This window comes from Pseudonaja textilis, chromosome 11 (genome assembly GCF_049901715.1).
Source record: "Pseudonaja textilis isolate UNSWEBS1 chromosome 11, rPseTex1.2, whole genome shotgun sequence".
Taxonomy (NCBI): domain Eukaryota; kingdom Metazoa; phylum Chordata; class Lepidosauria; order Squamata; family Elapidae; genus Pseudonaja; species Pseudonaja textilis.
The window spans coordinates 2,525,594-2,543,668 of record NC_142000.1 but is presented as its reverse complement, the minus strand read 5'-3'; the positions used below and the strand labels follow the sequence as shown (position 1 = coordinate 2,543,668).

At 45.8% G+C, this 18,075-nt stretch overlaps 1 protein-coding gene across 1 annotated transcript in view; it reads right to left on the bottom strand.

Moving 5' to 3' along the window:
- Positions 1-18,075, bottom strand: part of PEPD (peptidase D) — a 168,463-nt gene that overhangs the window by 28,736 nt on the left and 121,652 nt on the right. Inside the window, exon 11 of the mRNA XM_026714484.2 lies at positions 12,113-12,190. Coding sequence (XP_026570269.2) covers positions 12,113-12,190 — 78 coding nt within the window. The remainder of the gene's footprint in view (positions 1-12,112; positions 12,191-18,075) is intronic.

The following is an 18,075-nucleotide window of genomic DNA, read 5'->3' as shown; positions in this document are numbered from 1 at the left end:
TGACCTCCAGGGCGTAGTTATGTCCCATGTGTATTGATGTCCTATGCAAACACGTGTGTAGTGTGGAACTCCCAAGTTATGAAACTCCTGCAGCCCTTCATCTGTCAGAATAAGGGTGACAGATGAGATGCCACGAGGGCTGGCCGGTTTCGCAAGCAGCATGGACATCCTGTGATGAATTCTTCGCATAGCAAAGAGAGAGTTAAAATTGAATTTGGTGTTGAAACGCTGCATGATCCGAAAAGGCTGGGCGGGGGGGGCAACTGTATCAACCGCTTTCATTCGTTCCAGGGACTTTCAGGAGTTGGCCTGGGGAGTGGCAACCAGTTTGGCCAATCCTTCCCCTGGGCATCTGTGCTGGAGTCCCGGCACCCGGCTAGAACATTTTGCTCCCAGTGCACTGATCAAACAGTTGGAGATTAAAGTCCCAGGGCAAAAGTCATTCTTTTGATGATTGCCTTTTACTGCAAATAGCACCAGGCCTACCCTGTGTATGCAAAAGGTCACTCGCTTCCATGTCTGCCATGAATGGGAGACACGGCACACAAAGCGTTGAATTCCATTCCTGGAACACTGAACGAGTTAGTTGTCTTTGGCACAGGACCAAGCCATGATGTGCTGTGACTCAAACAGGCCGGCTTCCAAAGGCAAAGGTGCTTGCCTGGGCTCCTGAACAAGGAGGGTGTCAACTCTGAAGCTGGCCTGACTGAGGACATCTTGGAGGCTTCAAGAGGAGGGTTAGGGAAGGGGGAATAGAGGTAGCTGGCGGGGGGGGAGGGGGGGAAGGGGCGTTCATAGCCAAAACACAATAGTTTCCTCCGGGTACCAAGGACATTCCCACAGGTAGCTGAAGAGAGGAGGGGTGAAGTTGCCAAGCAACCGGCCAGCACGTTGATTGGATCATGGGACTGACTGTTTGGAAAAAGGGGGGAAACTTTTACTGTTAATTAGGTGAAAACCGTGGGAACTGCTAGAGTCGGTTTTCACCGAGTCTGTGCCAATATAATGTATCCAATAAAAGTGTTTTTTATGGAATCTACCTGCCTTGGAGTCCTGTTTGCTATGGGTAGATTACTTGGAACCCTGACAGTCAGGAGAGGCTCCAACGAGCCTCTTTCCACTCCCTTTGAGAGCAGGAACCAGACGTCTGGTCCCCTGGGAAGGTTGGTCAACAGAGAGAGCAAGTCTGGTTTTCGAGACAATCTCAGACTACATCCAAGTTTTCCAATGGCCTTTGCTCCTTGCAAAATCCTTTGGGCTCAGACCTTTCCAAGCCAGCCAGGATGAGATGTCAGTCTAAGTACCTAGAACGGAGAAAGCTGGTGCTGGAGTTTTTCAGGAGCCACCGCTTTGGCCATTCCACCTTTCAGTTAGACCAGAGGTGGGGAAAGGTGTCCCCTTTAGGACTTGTGGACTTCAACTCCCAGAATTCCAGAATGGCTGGCTCAGGAATGTCGGGAGTTGAAGCCCACAAGTCAAAAAGGCCATTGTTCCCCACCACTCAGTTGCATCTACGTTGGCTGGAAGCAATATATTACTTTTATGTCCTCATTGTATCAGTGGGCTGCCATGGAAATGGGGGGAGGGGGAGTTTTTAAGAGGGAAAAAAAACCCCTCTGTTCACACTCCCCAACAGGAGTCTTTGAAGATCTAACAGTAAAATGTAGGGTGCAGGAGCAGTTCTGTGATTGTTCTGTGAGAGCTAAAATTGCAACGGGTTGTGGAGAAAACTTGAACTTCACGACGCAAATCCAAGGTTGGGGCTGCACTTTCAGGCAGACCGTTTCAATGGGCACCCTGAACAGAGAGAAGGTGTTGTATCATTTGACAACGGATGTCATGAAGGTGGGATGTTGGGGGGTGGGGAAGGAAGAAGCCCAATGTGGACTCCTGAGAAGATCACAGAGTTCCTTCAGCTTAGGAAATGATCCTAGAGAGTGATGAATTTTATGCTTTTAACGTACAGGTGGAGAAAGAGAATCCAGGCCAGTTTCTCCTAGCAGGCTGGATTTGGAAACCGGGACCTGCAAAGCCCCTGAAAAGCATCCGTTTCCTGGGCTACACAATAATTTATTCAATTCTAGGCATCCCTGTCTTTTAACTTATCTTTATCATTCCTATATGCATCTCTAAATACTTGTTTCAGCATTCCCCGATTTCTTCTTTTTAATCCCAAATAATTTCCTTGCTTTTATTTTCAACTAGCCGGCGTTGCTCGGGTATTTATTTATCCCAATCCTGTATTGCACAGGAAAATTCTGTAGTCGGGAGTCACGCTGTTGTACTCTCTCTCGCAGCCTCACAATTCTTCTATTCCTCTCTTTGGGAGTTTCTTTTCTAGGCTGGTGTTTCATTTTTTTGATTGCACTTGGCCAATCGCCTGACGTTTCCTTGGTGGGCTGAGAGGGAGCCTTCTTCTTGTGGAGTACTGTGAAGCCATGACCATGGCAAGTCCACTGTGCTGTACAGTAGAAGCCATTTTAAGGCACACACACCCTGAGGGGTGTCAGGGGTGTCTTACTCCCACAGTATTTGTTTCCAGGTGGTAAGTCAACTGTGTGCCAAGTTATATATGAAGAAAGCTTCCATTCACACTTCCAAAGGACCCTTGTTTAGCTCACGTCCAAAATACTGCTTTATTTCCACCCTGACTGTTCTCTGGATTTGCAGCGGCCCAAAGGGGCTTGTTAAAGGCTCTGCATTTCCCTGGAGTAAAATACTGAGCAGGAGTCCCCCAGGGCTCAGTCCTTCCTTGATGCAATGCTATTTAACGCCTTTATAAATAGAGGATGGAATTGAATGGGTCCTTATTAAATTTCCACATATTAAACTGGGATTAGCTAATACCTTAATAATGGACTGTACCTTACAGATGGGATCGTCAATACCTTACAGACCGAACCTCACTAGGCAGGGAAGTTTTAAGCATGTGGTATGATTCTAGGAATCATTTGATTTCTGAGATGTAGGGTGCTGGATGATTTTTGAAAAAACTTGAATATATTTGGGGACGATGCAGCCGAGAAAAACTAGAAAGGGAATAGATAAAGGGATAAGAACACTAAAAGCAGCAGCAGTATGTCAGTAAATCAGCTTTCCTTTGAAATGAATTAGACTACGTCTTTTTGAGGGGTAAATATTAGGTTTGTTCATCAAAGGATTTTTTTCCCCTTGAATTTAAACTTCCCAGATGAGACGAAGTTGCAGCGTTTACTCCAAGAAAAAAAAAAACCATTTTATTTTTTATTTTTTGTTCAAAAGAGGAAAGAGAGGAATATACTTAAAAGAATCTACTGCTAAGCAGTTGAAAAACTGAATAAAAACAGGCCTTGACACTATGGGGGCAAAAGAAACCAGAGCACCTTTTAAAAGGAAAGGGAGTTATTTTACACCCACCACGAGATGGCAGAATACACTAGGAAAATATCTTGGAACTTTTCTTAGCTACATCTAGAAATTATATCCATTTTGCCGAGAGACTAAGACGGCAGGCACACTGTTGGGTACAAAATGCCAGGGAGGCATTTTGTACCTGAGGCATTGCCTCTTTCCATTTATCATAAAGACAAGCCTGTCAAAATCTCAGCATCCATTTTATTTATTTCTTTACAAAAACCCAGCAGAGAAACCCTGGCTGCACCTTTCCCAAGTAATATATTTTATTCAAAATAAAAGCTTTTTCGGAGATGCCTCCCCATTCCCTGAAAGGCCCTTCTTTAGTCAAACTCCGCCGTGCATTTGGTGAAGGGAGCAACTTTTGGGCAGTGGGCATCCTTCTTCAGCATCCTGGCAGGGCACATTAAAATCCCACTGAAAAGAGGAAAAGCTTTGGGCCTTCATTTGTGAAATTTGCAATCAGCTCAGATTTAGAGGGGTCGGTTCCCCCACTTCATGGTGGGGAAGGAAATGGGGAAGGGAAAGGTTATGGCAGGAGCTGAGCCCCACTCAAAATGGCTTTTCAGTCCAGGACAGAAAGCAGACAAGATAATCCAACAGACAAGCGTTTGTCAACCTAGCAACTTTAAGATAGGTGGACTTCAACTCCCAGAATTCTGTATCTTAAAGTTGCTAGGTTGAGAAATGCTGCAATAGATCACACTTTCCAGCAAAACCAGCAATGTTGTTTGCCAAGGTTGCTTCCTCGGGTTTATCTGTGGCACGTAGGTAATCCTGGATGGGAAAACAGATATGGGTTTTCTACAAACACCGAAGAAAGCGGGAAAGGGCTTAAAGCCCAAAAGGCTTGAAGAATTGTTAACCTTATTTCGTGAAGCTTCTTTTCCGGCAACACTGAATTGTTAACTAGGGCATACAAAACCTTTGCCGGACCAATTCTCGAATACAGATCGTCCGCCTGAAACCCGCTCTGTATATCGGACATTAACACAATTGAACGAGTTCAGAGGTATTTCTTGAGAAAAATTCTCTACTCCTCCACTCACAATAGCATTCCTTATGTCTCCAGGCTCAATATTTGGGGCCTGGACAATCTGGAACTGCGCTGCCTGCAGTCCGATCTAAGCATAGTACACAAAAATGTCTGCTACAACGTCTTGCCTGTCAATGACTTCTTCAGCCTCAATCACAATAATACACGGGCAAACAACTGATACAAACTCAAGGTAAACCGCTCCAACTCGATTGCAGAAAATACGACTTCAGCCACAGAGTAGTCAATGTCTGGAACACCCTACCCGACTCCGTGGTTACAGCCTCAACCCCTCACAGCTTCACAGCTTCAAACTGTCTGCTGTGGACCTCACCCCATTCTTAAGAGGTCCTTAAAAGGGGCGTGCATAAGCGCACCAGCGTGCCTACCGTCCCTGTCTTACTGTCTTAAATACATTTATTTGTATTTACTCCCTTTGTTCTTGTTTATGTTCATACTTACACTTGTTATCTTGTACTTGTTTGACAAACAAACATATAAACAAACCCTCTTGGAATAGAACCACGGGGTTGGAAGGTACTAGAACATCTCTCCCAGACGATCCCATTTGATCCGGCCCAGCATAATCAAGCAAGATAGGCCAGTTGACATTTCTTATCCCTCCCTAAACTTGATGAGTCAGCGTATGGACGGAAAGGAAATGTTTTCACTTTTCAAAGCAACACTGCCCTCGTCCGGAGAAAACAGTCACAGCACGGGACTTATATGCTACTAGGCTCAAAATTCTCAGTCTGGATAATTAGAATCGCATGCTGTCAGACCTAGGTATTGCATACAAAATTATATGTAGTAAATGTTTTTTTTACTTGTGGATGCCTCTTTTTGTTTTAATCGCAATAATACACACGTGATCAACAGCTTTAAATTCAAAGTAAATCGTTCTAAACTTGACTGTGAAAAAAATGATGTCTGTAATAGAGCTGTCGAAGTCTGAACCTGATTCAGTTGTTTCAGCTATAAATTTTCACAGTTTCAGTGACAAATTGACTTCTGTGGACCTTACATCATACTTAAGAGGTTAACAGGGGGGGCGTGCACGAGTGCACTAATGTACCTATCGTCCCTGTCATTGTATTATTATTCTTTTATTCTTCTTCTTGTTTTTGTTTGACAAATTCTAATAAACTAACAAACAATAAATGGCGACTCCAGAGCCACCATGGGTACAACGTGAGAATAAAGAAGGCATGTCTGTCTGTGTGTGCGCACACGTGTTTGCGTGTGTGTTGCTTCTAAGGATTTTTGCAGCCATCAACAGGTTTGAGCTCTGCCAAGTCAGAAAACTAGATCAGACTATCCAGCCTTGGGAGCTACTTTGACATAGGAAATAAGTGCATGGTTCTAACAAAAATTTCTGGAGTTTAATAATTGGCTAAGTTATAAATTTCAGCTGCAGAGAGATACCCTGCTCACTCCTTAGCAACAGTCAGGGGTGGGCTGTTACCGGTATGCACCGGTTTAGGCGAACCGGTTGCAAATTTTACATCCGGTCCGCCGAATCAGTACTTGCAACGACTGGCTGGCCCCGCCTACCCCACCCCACCCCTCCCAGGAGTCTCCACGCAGCCCGTTTTGGATGCAGGTAAGTGCAGGGCCCACATGGAGGCTCGGGGAAGGTGCGAAATGGGCCTCCTGGAAGTTTGGGAAGGCTGGAATCAGGGCCATCTCCAGCCTCCAGGGGGCCTCCAGAGCCCGGGGAGGCAAAAACGCACCACCACCCCTGCCGTGGTGCAGAAGGTCGACTAGGCCACACACCCCATGGCCACGCCCACCCAGCAAGTGGGCAGAAAACTGGTTGCTAAATTTTTTGAAGCCCACCTCTGGTAGCAGCCTGTTTCTGCAGCATGCTCAGGGCACCAAGCTTCGATTCTTGTGGCAAGCTACCCCTAGCAAGGCAGAACGTGGAGAAGCAGACTCTGCCTTCTGAGGCTGCCTGGAGCCATCTTCCTCTCTGCCAGCCCACCAGGAGGCAGGCACAAGGCTCCAGTTACTCTCTGTGTGGGCAGAGCAGGGTGCTGGAGGGGAGGGAACTGACCTAAGGGGAACTGGTGAGGCTCAACCCAAAAGGAGGGAAGCAAGCCTCCTTCTTGGATTAATGAGGCAACTGTGTCGAGAGGTGTGCAGGTAACACCCGGCGTGTCCTTGTCTCAGGTATGCTGTGCTCCTGGCGACCGGCGGGTCAGGAGTCCCTTAAGGAGGTTGGTCCAGTTAGATCCGCAGCCAGGCTTCGCAGCTACCTGTCAGGATCCTGGCAGTTCCCCTCATTTAAATCATGAGTCTCGAGCCAAACTTCCAAAACTTCAAAAAGGATTTATTGGGAGTTAACATGCCAGCACTGCCTGGATGTAGCTGACTCTGAGACACATCGTTCATTGTCACTCTTGGTTCCCCCGCACCCCCTGGGTATATCCTAATTCATATTCTCCAATGGGACACATCCATAGCCAAGAGTCATCAATCATGCTCTCCGGTTAGAATTTTGCATGGCAGAAACTTCAGTCGCCTAGTTACTATCTTTGAAAACTATTTATGGAATGCACTTTTGATTTCCAAGCTGCCGCAATGCTCCCCACCTCCCTTTCTGTTGGCAACTATAAAAGACCATAGAAATATTGACAGAGTTGACACAGTAAGCAGAAAAGCATCCCCTCCTTTTTAGTCCACACAGGAACATCTTCACACTCCAGCAACCTTCCCCTCCCAAATACCAAATTACCCACCCCCCCGTTTCTTTTTTTTAAAAAGTTTTTATTCGTTTTAAAAAACAAACATAAACAAACAGAACATAAAAACACCAAGCTATCTTCCATATGTGTACATGCAGTATGCCGGTTGGTTTACAAATTGTTTTGTGCTTCCATTTCGTAGTCTTCAATTACAATTACATTGCCTATAATCTCGTATTTTCAATCAAAAATTAAATACCTTAGTATCATTATTAATCAATCATTTGACTATACTTTTATTCATTCATGTTTTACAAGATAATCATAATTTACTTAGTTTGTTTTATAACAGTCCACATTATCATCCCAAATCTATCCTAAAATCATTTTGTAGATATAATAAGAAGTACATCTTTATATATTTATTATTTTCTAAAAGTCTACATATTTCATTACTGTATTTTATTGTCTAACCATTGATAGAATAGATCCCAAATTTTATAAAATTGTTTATCCTCTTGTTCTCTAATTTCAAATGTCAATCTACTCATTTCAGCACATTCCAATATTTTCTTAATGATTTCCTCCTGTGATGGTGTTTTCTCATTTTTCCAGTTTTTGGCAAATACAATCCTAGCCGCTGTTAATACATTTACAATCAGGTATTTCAAGTCTACTATATATTTCAGGTAAAATTCCCAATAAAAATATCTCTGGTTTTAAGTCTATATGATTTTTTTGTCATTTTTTCCAACCACATGTGGATTTTAGTCCAGTATTTTTTAGCGTCCGCACAAGTCATCCCCCCCATTTCTATGGCAGCCAATAAGAATCAAACAGCAAAAGATTCTGGGAGTTGAAGTCCACCAGGCTTAAAGTTGCCAAGGTTGGAGACCCCTCCTCTACAGCACTGTGGATTAAATGCCACTTCATAATTGACCTCTCAAGATGTGCAGAACCGGCTGAGAGCCGCACACGTTGCATCCCATAATACTACTAATGAGTAATAACGCTAATAAAAAGCTGCGGAGCACCAAGGCCCGAGGAGGCAACAAACAGCTCTTTAAAAGCCAAGCCTAAATAAAACGTGAAATGTGTTTTTTTCCCAGCAATATTAATATTCTGCGACAAAGCAAAACGCTTTTGAACTAACAGCAGCAAAAGGCTCTCGGGCTTCAGGCCAGGCAAACCTACCAAACCCAGCTAACACAGCGCTGGATTTTCTCCAGAACGGATCGATCAAAGGCGAGCCAAGGACAGGGACGGCACAGAAAAGGCAAACTGGGCCATCGAGAAAGAGTCCCCCGGGTGCACTTTCGAAATGGGCCTGCATTTCATCTCCCTCCGTAATTTCCAGCGGCTTGGTGCAGAAGCAATCTTTTGATCTTGGGCTCGGAGGAGTTATTTGCTCCCTTCTTGAGCAGAGAAGGTGTAGCTCTGTGGATCCCTTTGGAAAGATCATCCACCCCAACTCACTGGCTTGAAATGATACCTAGCATCAGAGGTGGGATTCAGCAGGTTCTGACTGATTCTGGAGAACCAGTAGCGAAAATTTTGAGTAGTTTGGAAAACCGGCAAATCCCGCCTCTGACTGGCCCTGCCAATCCCATCCCGTTGAGTCCCAGATGATCGGCTGGGTCTCCTTTGGTTTCCCGGCCCAGGAGAACAGAGCTGGAAAGCAGGTTAGTAGGGATGGGGAGGGAATGAGGTTTTGCAGTATCCTTTCCCTGCCACGCCCACCAAGCCACGCCCGCAGAACTGGTATCAAAATTTTTGAATCCCACCACTGCCTAGCATGAAATGCCCCCATGTCAGGCCCCCCATCCTGCTGCAAGAGGTCTGCTCAGCTAGATGCCAGGCCGTCCTGAGAAATGGGGAGAGGGAGCTGCGGGGTGGGATGAAGGGGGCATAGAGGAAAGAAAAGAGAATGTCTTTGTGCCCTCCTGGCTGTTCCAAGAATAGGACAGAGCTCAAAGGGACCTTGGAGGTCTTCTAGTCCAGCCCTCTGCTCACGTAGGAGACCCTACACTATTTCAGACAAGGGACTGTCCAGACTCTTCTTAAAAACCTCCAGGGAAGAAGCACCCACAATTTCTGAAGGCAACTTCTGTTCTACTGATTAATTGTCCTCCCTGTTAAGAAGTTTCTCCTTAATTCCAGGTTGCTTCTCTATTGACTACCTAGGGGGGGACTGCAACCCCCTCAAGCTCACACAGCTGGGGACCGTTAGCAAAACAAGTGGTATAAATACTACTGGGCACCTCCTGATAACCATGAGGGGGACAGGACCCAAAGGAACGTTCACTGTATGCTTTGGACGTGAAATGCCAGGTCCGGCTTCGCTGCATTGTAACCGCTTGGGCTCTAGTAAAGTAGACTTTCGCTAGCCGTGAGTTCGAGAGCCGTTCTTTTCTAACTGACCAAGTGGGGACGGTTGACACCCAGAGTCAATTATTGTTGGGAGGGCAGCCGTCGTGCAACCTCTCGTCAAATCCCCAAAAGGCACCAGTTCCTGTTGGGTTTGAGCTGGAAAATAAATTGACCCCCCTCTTCTTTGTGGCAGCCCCTCAAATACCGCTTTCGTGTCATCCCTAATTCTTTTTTTCTTTAGAAGAAGAATTAGAATAGAAGAGCTGGAGAGATTCCTCCAGCCCAATTGGTGCAACACCAGCTATTCTCTGTTATGAAAGGGCTGGCGGTGGGGTGGGGGGGGGCAGGGGAAATGCAAGCCATGAGCTCTACAATTCATATTTCAAAAGTGACAAGCTCTGGCTTTTAAACTGGGGGAAAAAAAATTACATTTCTGACCTGAGAAGGCTGGCATTTGGAGGATCATAGAGAGAACAAGGAAAGCTGCGGCAAAAGGTCTGTGTTTTGTCGCCAGGCGCAACGTGACTTTCCTTTTGTGCTCTCTCAGTTTGCCTTGGGAACCCCCTTCCTTAAAAAGGCAACCCTGGTATTGGTGTGTGACCCCGGCCGGTAGGCCAGGTGAGTGAAGGGGGCTGCAGAAATTGATGTGCAAGAGCAGAAAACATAGAATTAACCTTCCCTCTTTTTTTGCAGCAGGCCCTGCATGGCCCCAATTTCTATTCGGGGGGGGGGGGGGTCAGTGATTTGGCAGTAGAAGAAGAGGAGGAAGGAACCCCCTGGAACAATTCCTCACAGAAGCATGTTAAAGCTGCAATTGCACACGGGAACGTCACAAGACAGGCAGGCAGAAGGAACAGCCGTTTACCTCCCGTGAGGAAAGCCTGGCCTTAGTTGAGACCAGACAACCTGTCACCCTTGAGGTTCTTCTGACCCACGCCCTTTTCCAACAAATCCAACACCATCCAAAGGGAACAGAAACCTTGTAATGCTTTTGCAAAATAATCAGCTGTGATAAGCACAAGCCTTGACAAACTGTGCGAGACTTGCCAAAAGATAAGACAAGAAATAATTTGCAATACAAGAATCTTCAAATACAAACTCAGGACACTGGAATGTCCACGAGGCTGGAGTTTCAAAACGTCTTTGCCTTCTGCAAAGGACGTTTGTTTCACAGTTGGCTTTTATTGTCTTGAAGGAAGGGCGATTACCTTGCAGCCTGACTCCCGAGTCGCCTGTGCTGCTGCAGCTGCTCTTTCCTACGAGCAATCCTGCATGCACGCACACCTGGCATAGGCTCCTGGGGAACCTCCTCATCGCTGCTGCCAGCCCCCACAATCTCTGAAGGCAGCAGTCTACTCCCAAGTGGTCCTGGCCCCTCATCTGTGTCCTCGCTCTCCTCAGCCATCCGCACCTGCTGCCGGCTAACCACAGCACAGATATTTCCTCACCTAAACAGATATACCAAATGACCCCCACAGGCAAAAGAGCAGAGGGAGCAGGCGCTACTTCCAGTCAGCTTCCCCACTGACTTCACTTGTGGGAAGCTAGCAGAGAAAGGTCCATGACAATTCACCACAGCAAACTTGCTAGAAACCAGTCTTTACTTCTGGTTCCTGGCTTACGGACAATGCAGGGGTGGGATGCTACTGGTTCGGCCCAGTTCTATAGAACCGGGAGATCTGAGGAGCAGCAGACACCAAACCGGTTCAGTGCAACAACCTTTTGGTCATTTGTTTGGCCCACCTGCCTGCCTGGACTCTTGGCTGTCCTTTATTTCCTGCTTCTTCAACTTCAGTTGCTTTGCGCGGCACAGCTGAGGTTGAAAAAGCAGGAAAGAAGAGGATTTTCAAACGCTGCGCACCTGCGCGCAGCGCTTGTTAGCAGTCCAGGCGGCACAGCTGATGGCTTTTTACGAATGCTTGTACACACACGCACAGCACAAAATGCAACTCTCACCAAACCGGTAGTAACACTGGTTGAATCCCATCCCTGGGACAATGGGTTTTGCTTAACGACTACCATGTTTGCTTAACAACCTCCACAAGAAAGGTAATAAAATTGGATGAGATCATATGTTATCCTACTGAACAATCTTAATTCTAGGCTCAATGATGGCCCAGTCGAGGACTCTCTGTACATGGGAATGTTTGAGCCTTCTCATTGCCATTCACACCAATTTTTAAAAAATCTTTATTACGTTTCCATTTAGCACGATTGGATTTTGTCTTGTTTCCCTTCTGCATGAAGGGAAAGATGAGATTTAAATAAAAACTTTAGAACAGCTTTTTCATATGTTATCAGAGTTCAGAAGAGGAGAATGTGCCAGTTCCACAAGAATACAAGATCTGGATTCCTTTTTGGTTAAACAACAACAACAAAATCACAAGCTCAAAAACAAGATTTTTGTTAGGATTGCAAATATATATATTTGATCATATATAGGCTAAACATTAATACCTGGACATAATTTTCTGCAGTAAAACCAGGGAAGGAAGTTAATAAATTAGAGCACATAAACTAAAAATTATGAACAGTTAACAACTATACAGCTGTTGTTGCTGCTGCTCAAAACTTGCCTTCCTTACAAGATGGAACGAAGGGTTAGGACAAAAGCGCTTTCACTCACCAGAGATCTCCATCTTCAATGGTTTTATCATTTGGGGCTCCAGCATGGCCGTAGTGCAAAACCGAGCTGTTATCGCCACTGCAATAGCAATACACATTATAAATGTTATGTGCATAGAATGAAAAAAGTTATTGCGTAGTAAAAATCTGTAAAAAAATATTACATATTGCAAAAAATAAACCTAGTTTATGCCTTTTTCTAGTGTTTGGCAAAATTATTAGTCCTGAATTATATAGCTTGGTCAGTTAAATGGCCAATCTCGATATTGAATCAAAGGGAAAGAGGGCAGGAGGGAAATACCAGGGAACCTTCCTTTAGGTCATGTGGCCAGCATGATGTTGCGGAGCGCTGTTTCTCCCAAGTGGTACCTATTTATCTACTCGCATTGGCATCCTTTCAAACTGCTAGGTGGGCAGGAGCTAGGCCAGAGGTGGGGAATGATGGCTCTTTCCCTCACCCCTGTGCTAGGTGAAGATGGACACTCAACCCATTGTGTGATGCTCGAGTCTCGAACCCAGGCTGTTGGGTTTTCAGTCTTTTTTGATGGTTTGTTTGGAATTTCTACTCCATCAACTGAAAAACTGGGCAAACTCAGTGCATGGAAAACTGGGACAAAATGAGAGCGATTGAGCCCTGCCAAAGACTCTTGCTTGGATAAACAATATTAGAGGACCAAATGATGTACTATTATATTAGGGCTGATCACTTGCCAGAGAATAAACAGGTTGGAAGCGAATGGTCTCATACGCGAGAGACTGTGTTGCAGCAGAACTCCTGAGTCACAAAGGCAAAATGCTTGCATGCCCTGAGACTTATGACTTTCTCCACAGACCAGTTCTATCCCAACGGGAATCAGACGGCTGCTTGTGAACTGCTCACAGCGATGTCACATTGCCTTTGTTGGTTTGATCACCATGTTCTATCATTCTCCTCCCTGTTTGGAAGCCTTCCCATTCCAAATCAGGAATGGACAACCTGTTAGCCAGGGGTGGGATTCTACCGGTTCTGACCAGTTCGGGCGAACCGGTTACGTTTGCCCCACTCGTCCCGGCCCTCCCGGGAGTCTCCATGTGGCCCGTTTTTTATGCAGGGAAGTGCAGGGTTCGCACAGAGGGGGAAAAACAGGCCTTCCAGAAGTACTGGAAGTCTGGAAATGGGCCTGTTTCTAGCTTCCAGAGGGCCTCCAGAGCCCGGGGGACGCCATTTTCGCCCTCCCAGAGGCCTGGGGGACACCTCTGGACCCTTGGAAAGGTGAAAACGCCCCCCGCCCCCAGAAGTTCTTGTAGGCCATGCCCACCTAGCAACCAGGCAGCAAATCGGTTGCTGGGATTTTTAAACCCCATCCCTGCTGTTAGCCCTCAGAAGCAGTGGCCCCGCAGGAAAGTTCCCTGCTGTTTGAGGATGGGAGACACACCAAATTGGGTGTTAGCCCCACATACGTGAGTACCTATATATTTAGGAGAATAGGGTGCTAGACTCCGAAGCTGTAAAACAAACACTTCATGGCGAAACTTATTTTTAGCTGTTCTGTACTTCTTTTAAAAAATCTCCGGAAGTCAAATAACTGGCATAAGAGGAGAAATGTTTGAATCTCCCTATACATGTTAGCCTTTTATGTACAGGAAGAGGAGCTTTTGTTTCTTAAGAATGCATTCTCCCATCTCCATCAGCACTGTTTGTCTTACCCCATGATCTGTACCTAAGACAAGACCAGGCCTCTAGCGGGTCTACTCTGGAGAAGGACTTTTCCACAAAAGAGGCCAGTGGCAGCAGTCCCCAGGTGACTGAGATCTTAAGCGGGAAAGATAGCAATAGCACTTAGGCTTATATACCACTTTAAAGTGCTTCACAGCCCCCTCTAAGCGGTTTACAGAGTCAGTCTCTTGCCCCCAACAATCTGGCTCCTCATTTTACTGATCTCAGAAGAGCCAACTTTGAGCTGGTTAAGATTGACCTGGCAGTAGACAGTCAGCCTGCAATACTGCATTCTAACCACTGTGCATGATGGATGGATGGGTGGGTGGAAGGAAGGGCAATAGACTTATATAACGCTTCACAATGCTTTACAGGCCTCTCTTAAGTGCTTTACAGAGTCAGCCTCTTGCCCTCAAACAATCTGGGTCCTCCTTTTACCCACCTCAGAAGAATGGAAGTCTGAGTCAGCCTTGAGCCTGGTGGGATTCAATCTGCCAAATTGTAGGCAGTAGGCAGTCAGCAGAAGTAGCCCTGGAGTACTGCATTCTAAGCACTGCGCCACCACGGCTCTTGTGTTCAATCTGGCATGGGCCCACTAACTCTTCCTGGACAGGCAGATAGAGTAAGCCCATCCCAAGTCGGAAGGATTTGTCCAATCTTTATTCAAGATTGGTTGACTCAGCCTTCCATCTTTCCAAGGTGGGTAAAATGAGGGCTCAGATTGTTGGGAGCAATAGGCTGACTCTGTGAACTGCTTAGAGAGGTCTGGAAAGCGGCATATAAATCTAAGCGCTATTGTTATTGAATCTGGATACTGCACTGTTTTAACCTAACATCTTCTCTGTAAAAGTCTTAACAATTTTTCCCAAGACTTACTGCCAACCATTTCATCTCCAATTAAATCCAGAGAAAACTAGGAGCCAATCTTTTCCCCACCCTTAAAGAGCTCAACGGCAAAAGGTAAACGGGTGTTACTGATTTCACAAGACGTTAATGAGGAAGCATCACTTGGCCAGTTATAGTACAACAGGCACACTGGCATCTCAATTAAAGGCAATATTTTCCAGATTGCTTTGATTTTGGACAAAGAAGTTCTAAAACAAAGAGCTTACAGAAAAGTGGTTAAAGGGTTTTTACAAATTAGTAGTTTAAAGTCTACAAAATAACTTTCCAAGAAAAGGGGGAGAACTTGTGGGCAAGACAAACTCCAAAGGTTTAATTGCTCCCCAAGATCCACATTTCCTGAACAAGCAAGCAAAACGTCTCTGCCACTGTTTTGCTCATGCATTTTTCATCCAGGATCCACTGAGAAATATTACTTTGCTGTTTTGTGTAGGTTGGCTTTTTAAAAAATCATTTAGATGGCCTCCCTAAAGCAAACGCATGTGCGCCTGTCTGGAATCAGACTATAAATGCCAAGACAATTTAGCAGACAAGGAGTATTGCAGGGGTAGGCCAATGAAGGGGGAAAAAGTCCATTTTAGAGAGGAAGTAAACTCTGGAGAACCTGAACTCCCCATCCTGGCACAAGGTAAATTCCCATTACAGAGCTAGAGTGATCGAAATGTTTAGGAAATAATCCAATACATTAATATGCCAATAAAGTCTGAGAGTCTGTGAGGTGGACAATGTGGAAGTCAGCTGAAAGAAATCTTGGAGGTCTTCTAGTCCAGCCTCTGCTCAAGCAGGAAATCCCATATCATTTCAGATATGCAGCTGTCCAGTTTTTTCTTAAAAACCTCCAGTGATGAAGCACCCACAGTGTCTTAAGGGAAGCTGTTCCACTGGTTAACTGTCCTCCCTGGTAGGAAATTTCTCCTTAATTCCAGGTTGCTTCTCTGCTTGATCAGTTTCCATCCACTGTTTCTTGTCCTGCCTTCTGGGGCTTTGGAGAATAATTTGACCCCCTTTTCTTTATGGCAGCCCCTCAAATACTGGAATTCTGCTATCATGTCTCCCCTACTCCTTCTTTTCTCTAGAGTAGCCAACCCCAAATCCTGGAAGCATTCTTCATATGTTTTTGTCTCCAGGCCTTTGATCATCCTAGTTGTTCTCCGCATTTCTTCCAAAGTCTCAACATCTTTTGACCAAAACTGGATGCGGTATCCCAAGTGTAGCCTTACTAAGGTTTTATACAGCAGTACTCATAATTTACACGATCTTGACAACCAAGGGTTATATTAGCTCACAGGAGGATTTTTCTTTCCTAAGGAGCATCTACTGTCCACAAAAAAAACCCAAAACACAATTCTTTCATTAATATGCCCGCTTTGATCTTCTGAATATTCTGGCCTTTGATTCACAACAGACCTCTATTTATCCACTTTTTAAATTTGCAATGAGCCAACACACTCAAAATTCTGTGCTAGTCGGAGTTATTAAAGAATGGAAGATCACGCTCCATGCTTAGTGGTAAGACCTCTTGCAAATTACAGAATGGTGGGAGGAGGAAATCGAGAAGGAAAAATCCTCCTTCGTAAAACACTGAGAAATGGAGGCATGAAATTTTTAAAAGGGGAAATTATGTTGTGAACAAAACCCTATTTAGCCTGACGCACACGGTGGCACAAGCAAGATTAAAATGAAAAGAAAATCTATTTTACCAAGTTCTTTGAAATAGGAAGAGAAAGTAATATACTTTTTAAAAAAATTCACATGTATCCAGAATTGATTCATTAACATGTTGATTAGGGGACTGGAGGCTAAAACGTATGACGAACGGTTGCAGGAACCAGGCATGGCTAGTCTAGGGAACAGAAGGACCAGGGGAGACAGGAGAGCAGCCTTCCAGTATCTGAGGGGCTGCCCCAGAGAGGAGGTATCAAGCTATCGTGTTTCTCACAAAATAAGGCCGGGCCTTATTTTTTTTTGACCCCTGCAAAAACGGGTAGGCCATCTTTTCGGGGGTGACTTAATTTCCTCCCCCACCTAGAGTGGCCCATACGCACGTACCTTGCCGCGAGGCCGCTTCTATCAGCCGACGAAAGCTCCCTGAAGGCAGAGTCCCCAGCCGCTTCAGGGCGAGGCGTGGCTGCCCATGTCCCCTTGCCTTTAGGCAGTCTCTTTCAGGCGATGGAAGCTCCCCAAATGCAGTCACCAATCACTTTGATCGGCCGGTAGAAGCGGCCTCGCAGCGAGGGGAGTGTGTGTGTGCCACACCTCGCCCCAAAGCAGCTGGGGACTCTGCCTTCAAGGGAGCTTTCGTCTGCCGACAGAAGAAGCCTCGTGGCGAGGGGAGTGTGTGTGTATGTGTGCACTCGCCCCGAGGCCGCTTCTACCGGCCGATCGAAGTGGCTGGCGACTGCATTTGGGGAGCTTCCGTCGCCCAAAAGAGACTGCCCTAAAGTCGAGGGAACACAGGCAGCCACGCCTCACCCTGAAGCGTCTGGGGACTCTGCCTTCAAGGGAGCTTCGATCGGCTATCGGGGTATTCTAGCCTAGGCTACCTGCGGGGCACTCCTAAAGGCAAGTTTTCTCCCCATCCCCCCCCATTCTTCCCCCCCATTTCTCTTCACCTCGTGTAATTCTAACAAACAATGTGAGAAATGGCGGGGAAACGCCTGGTTTAAATAGGCCTAAATTTTGGGGGCGGGGCTTAATTTCCCCTCATGCCTAGAAATCATGCTGGGCCTTCCTATTGGTGGAGGCCGTATTGTTGGAGAAACACGGTATTTTCCAAAGCATCAGAAGGAATAATGGATGGAAACTGAACAAGGAGAGATTCAATCTGGAAATAAAGAGGAATTTTCTGAAATTGAGAGCAATCAACCCATGGAACAGAAGTTGCCCTCGGAAGTTGTGGGAGCTTCATCACTGGAGGCTTTCAAGAAGAGACTGGACGGCCATCTGTCTGAAATGGTGTAGTAGGGTCTCCTGCTTGGGCCAGGGGTGGGGGTTGGACTAGATGATCTACAAGGTCACTTCCAACTCTGTAGTGTATGCGTGTGTGTGTGTATGCGTGTGTGTGTTAACAAGAGAGGATCCTGCATGCCTAAAATATTCTTGTAATTAAACTTCCAGAGTCCTTCCTTTGGAAGTAACCTCCTCCAACAGTTTCTTGACCTTCAAACATGTTCATCTTCCTTTCCCTGGTTTGTCAGCCTTTGTCTAATGCCTGGCTGGGAAAAGGCGAATAAATGAGGGAAAATTCAGAATAGACTCCAAAGTCCATCCAAAGCCTCCTCTACTCATCCATGACGCAGCCACGCCTGACGTTGATCCAATCTCTTATCAACAGATTAACAGAGTTGGAAAGGACCTTTGTAGGT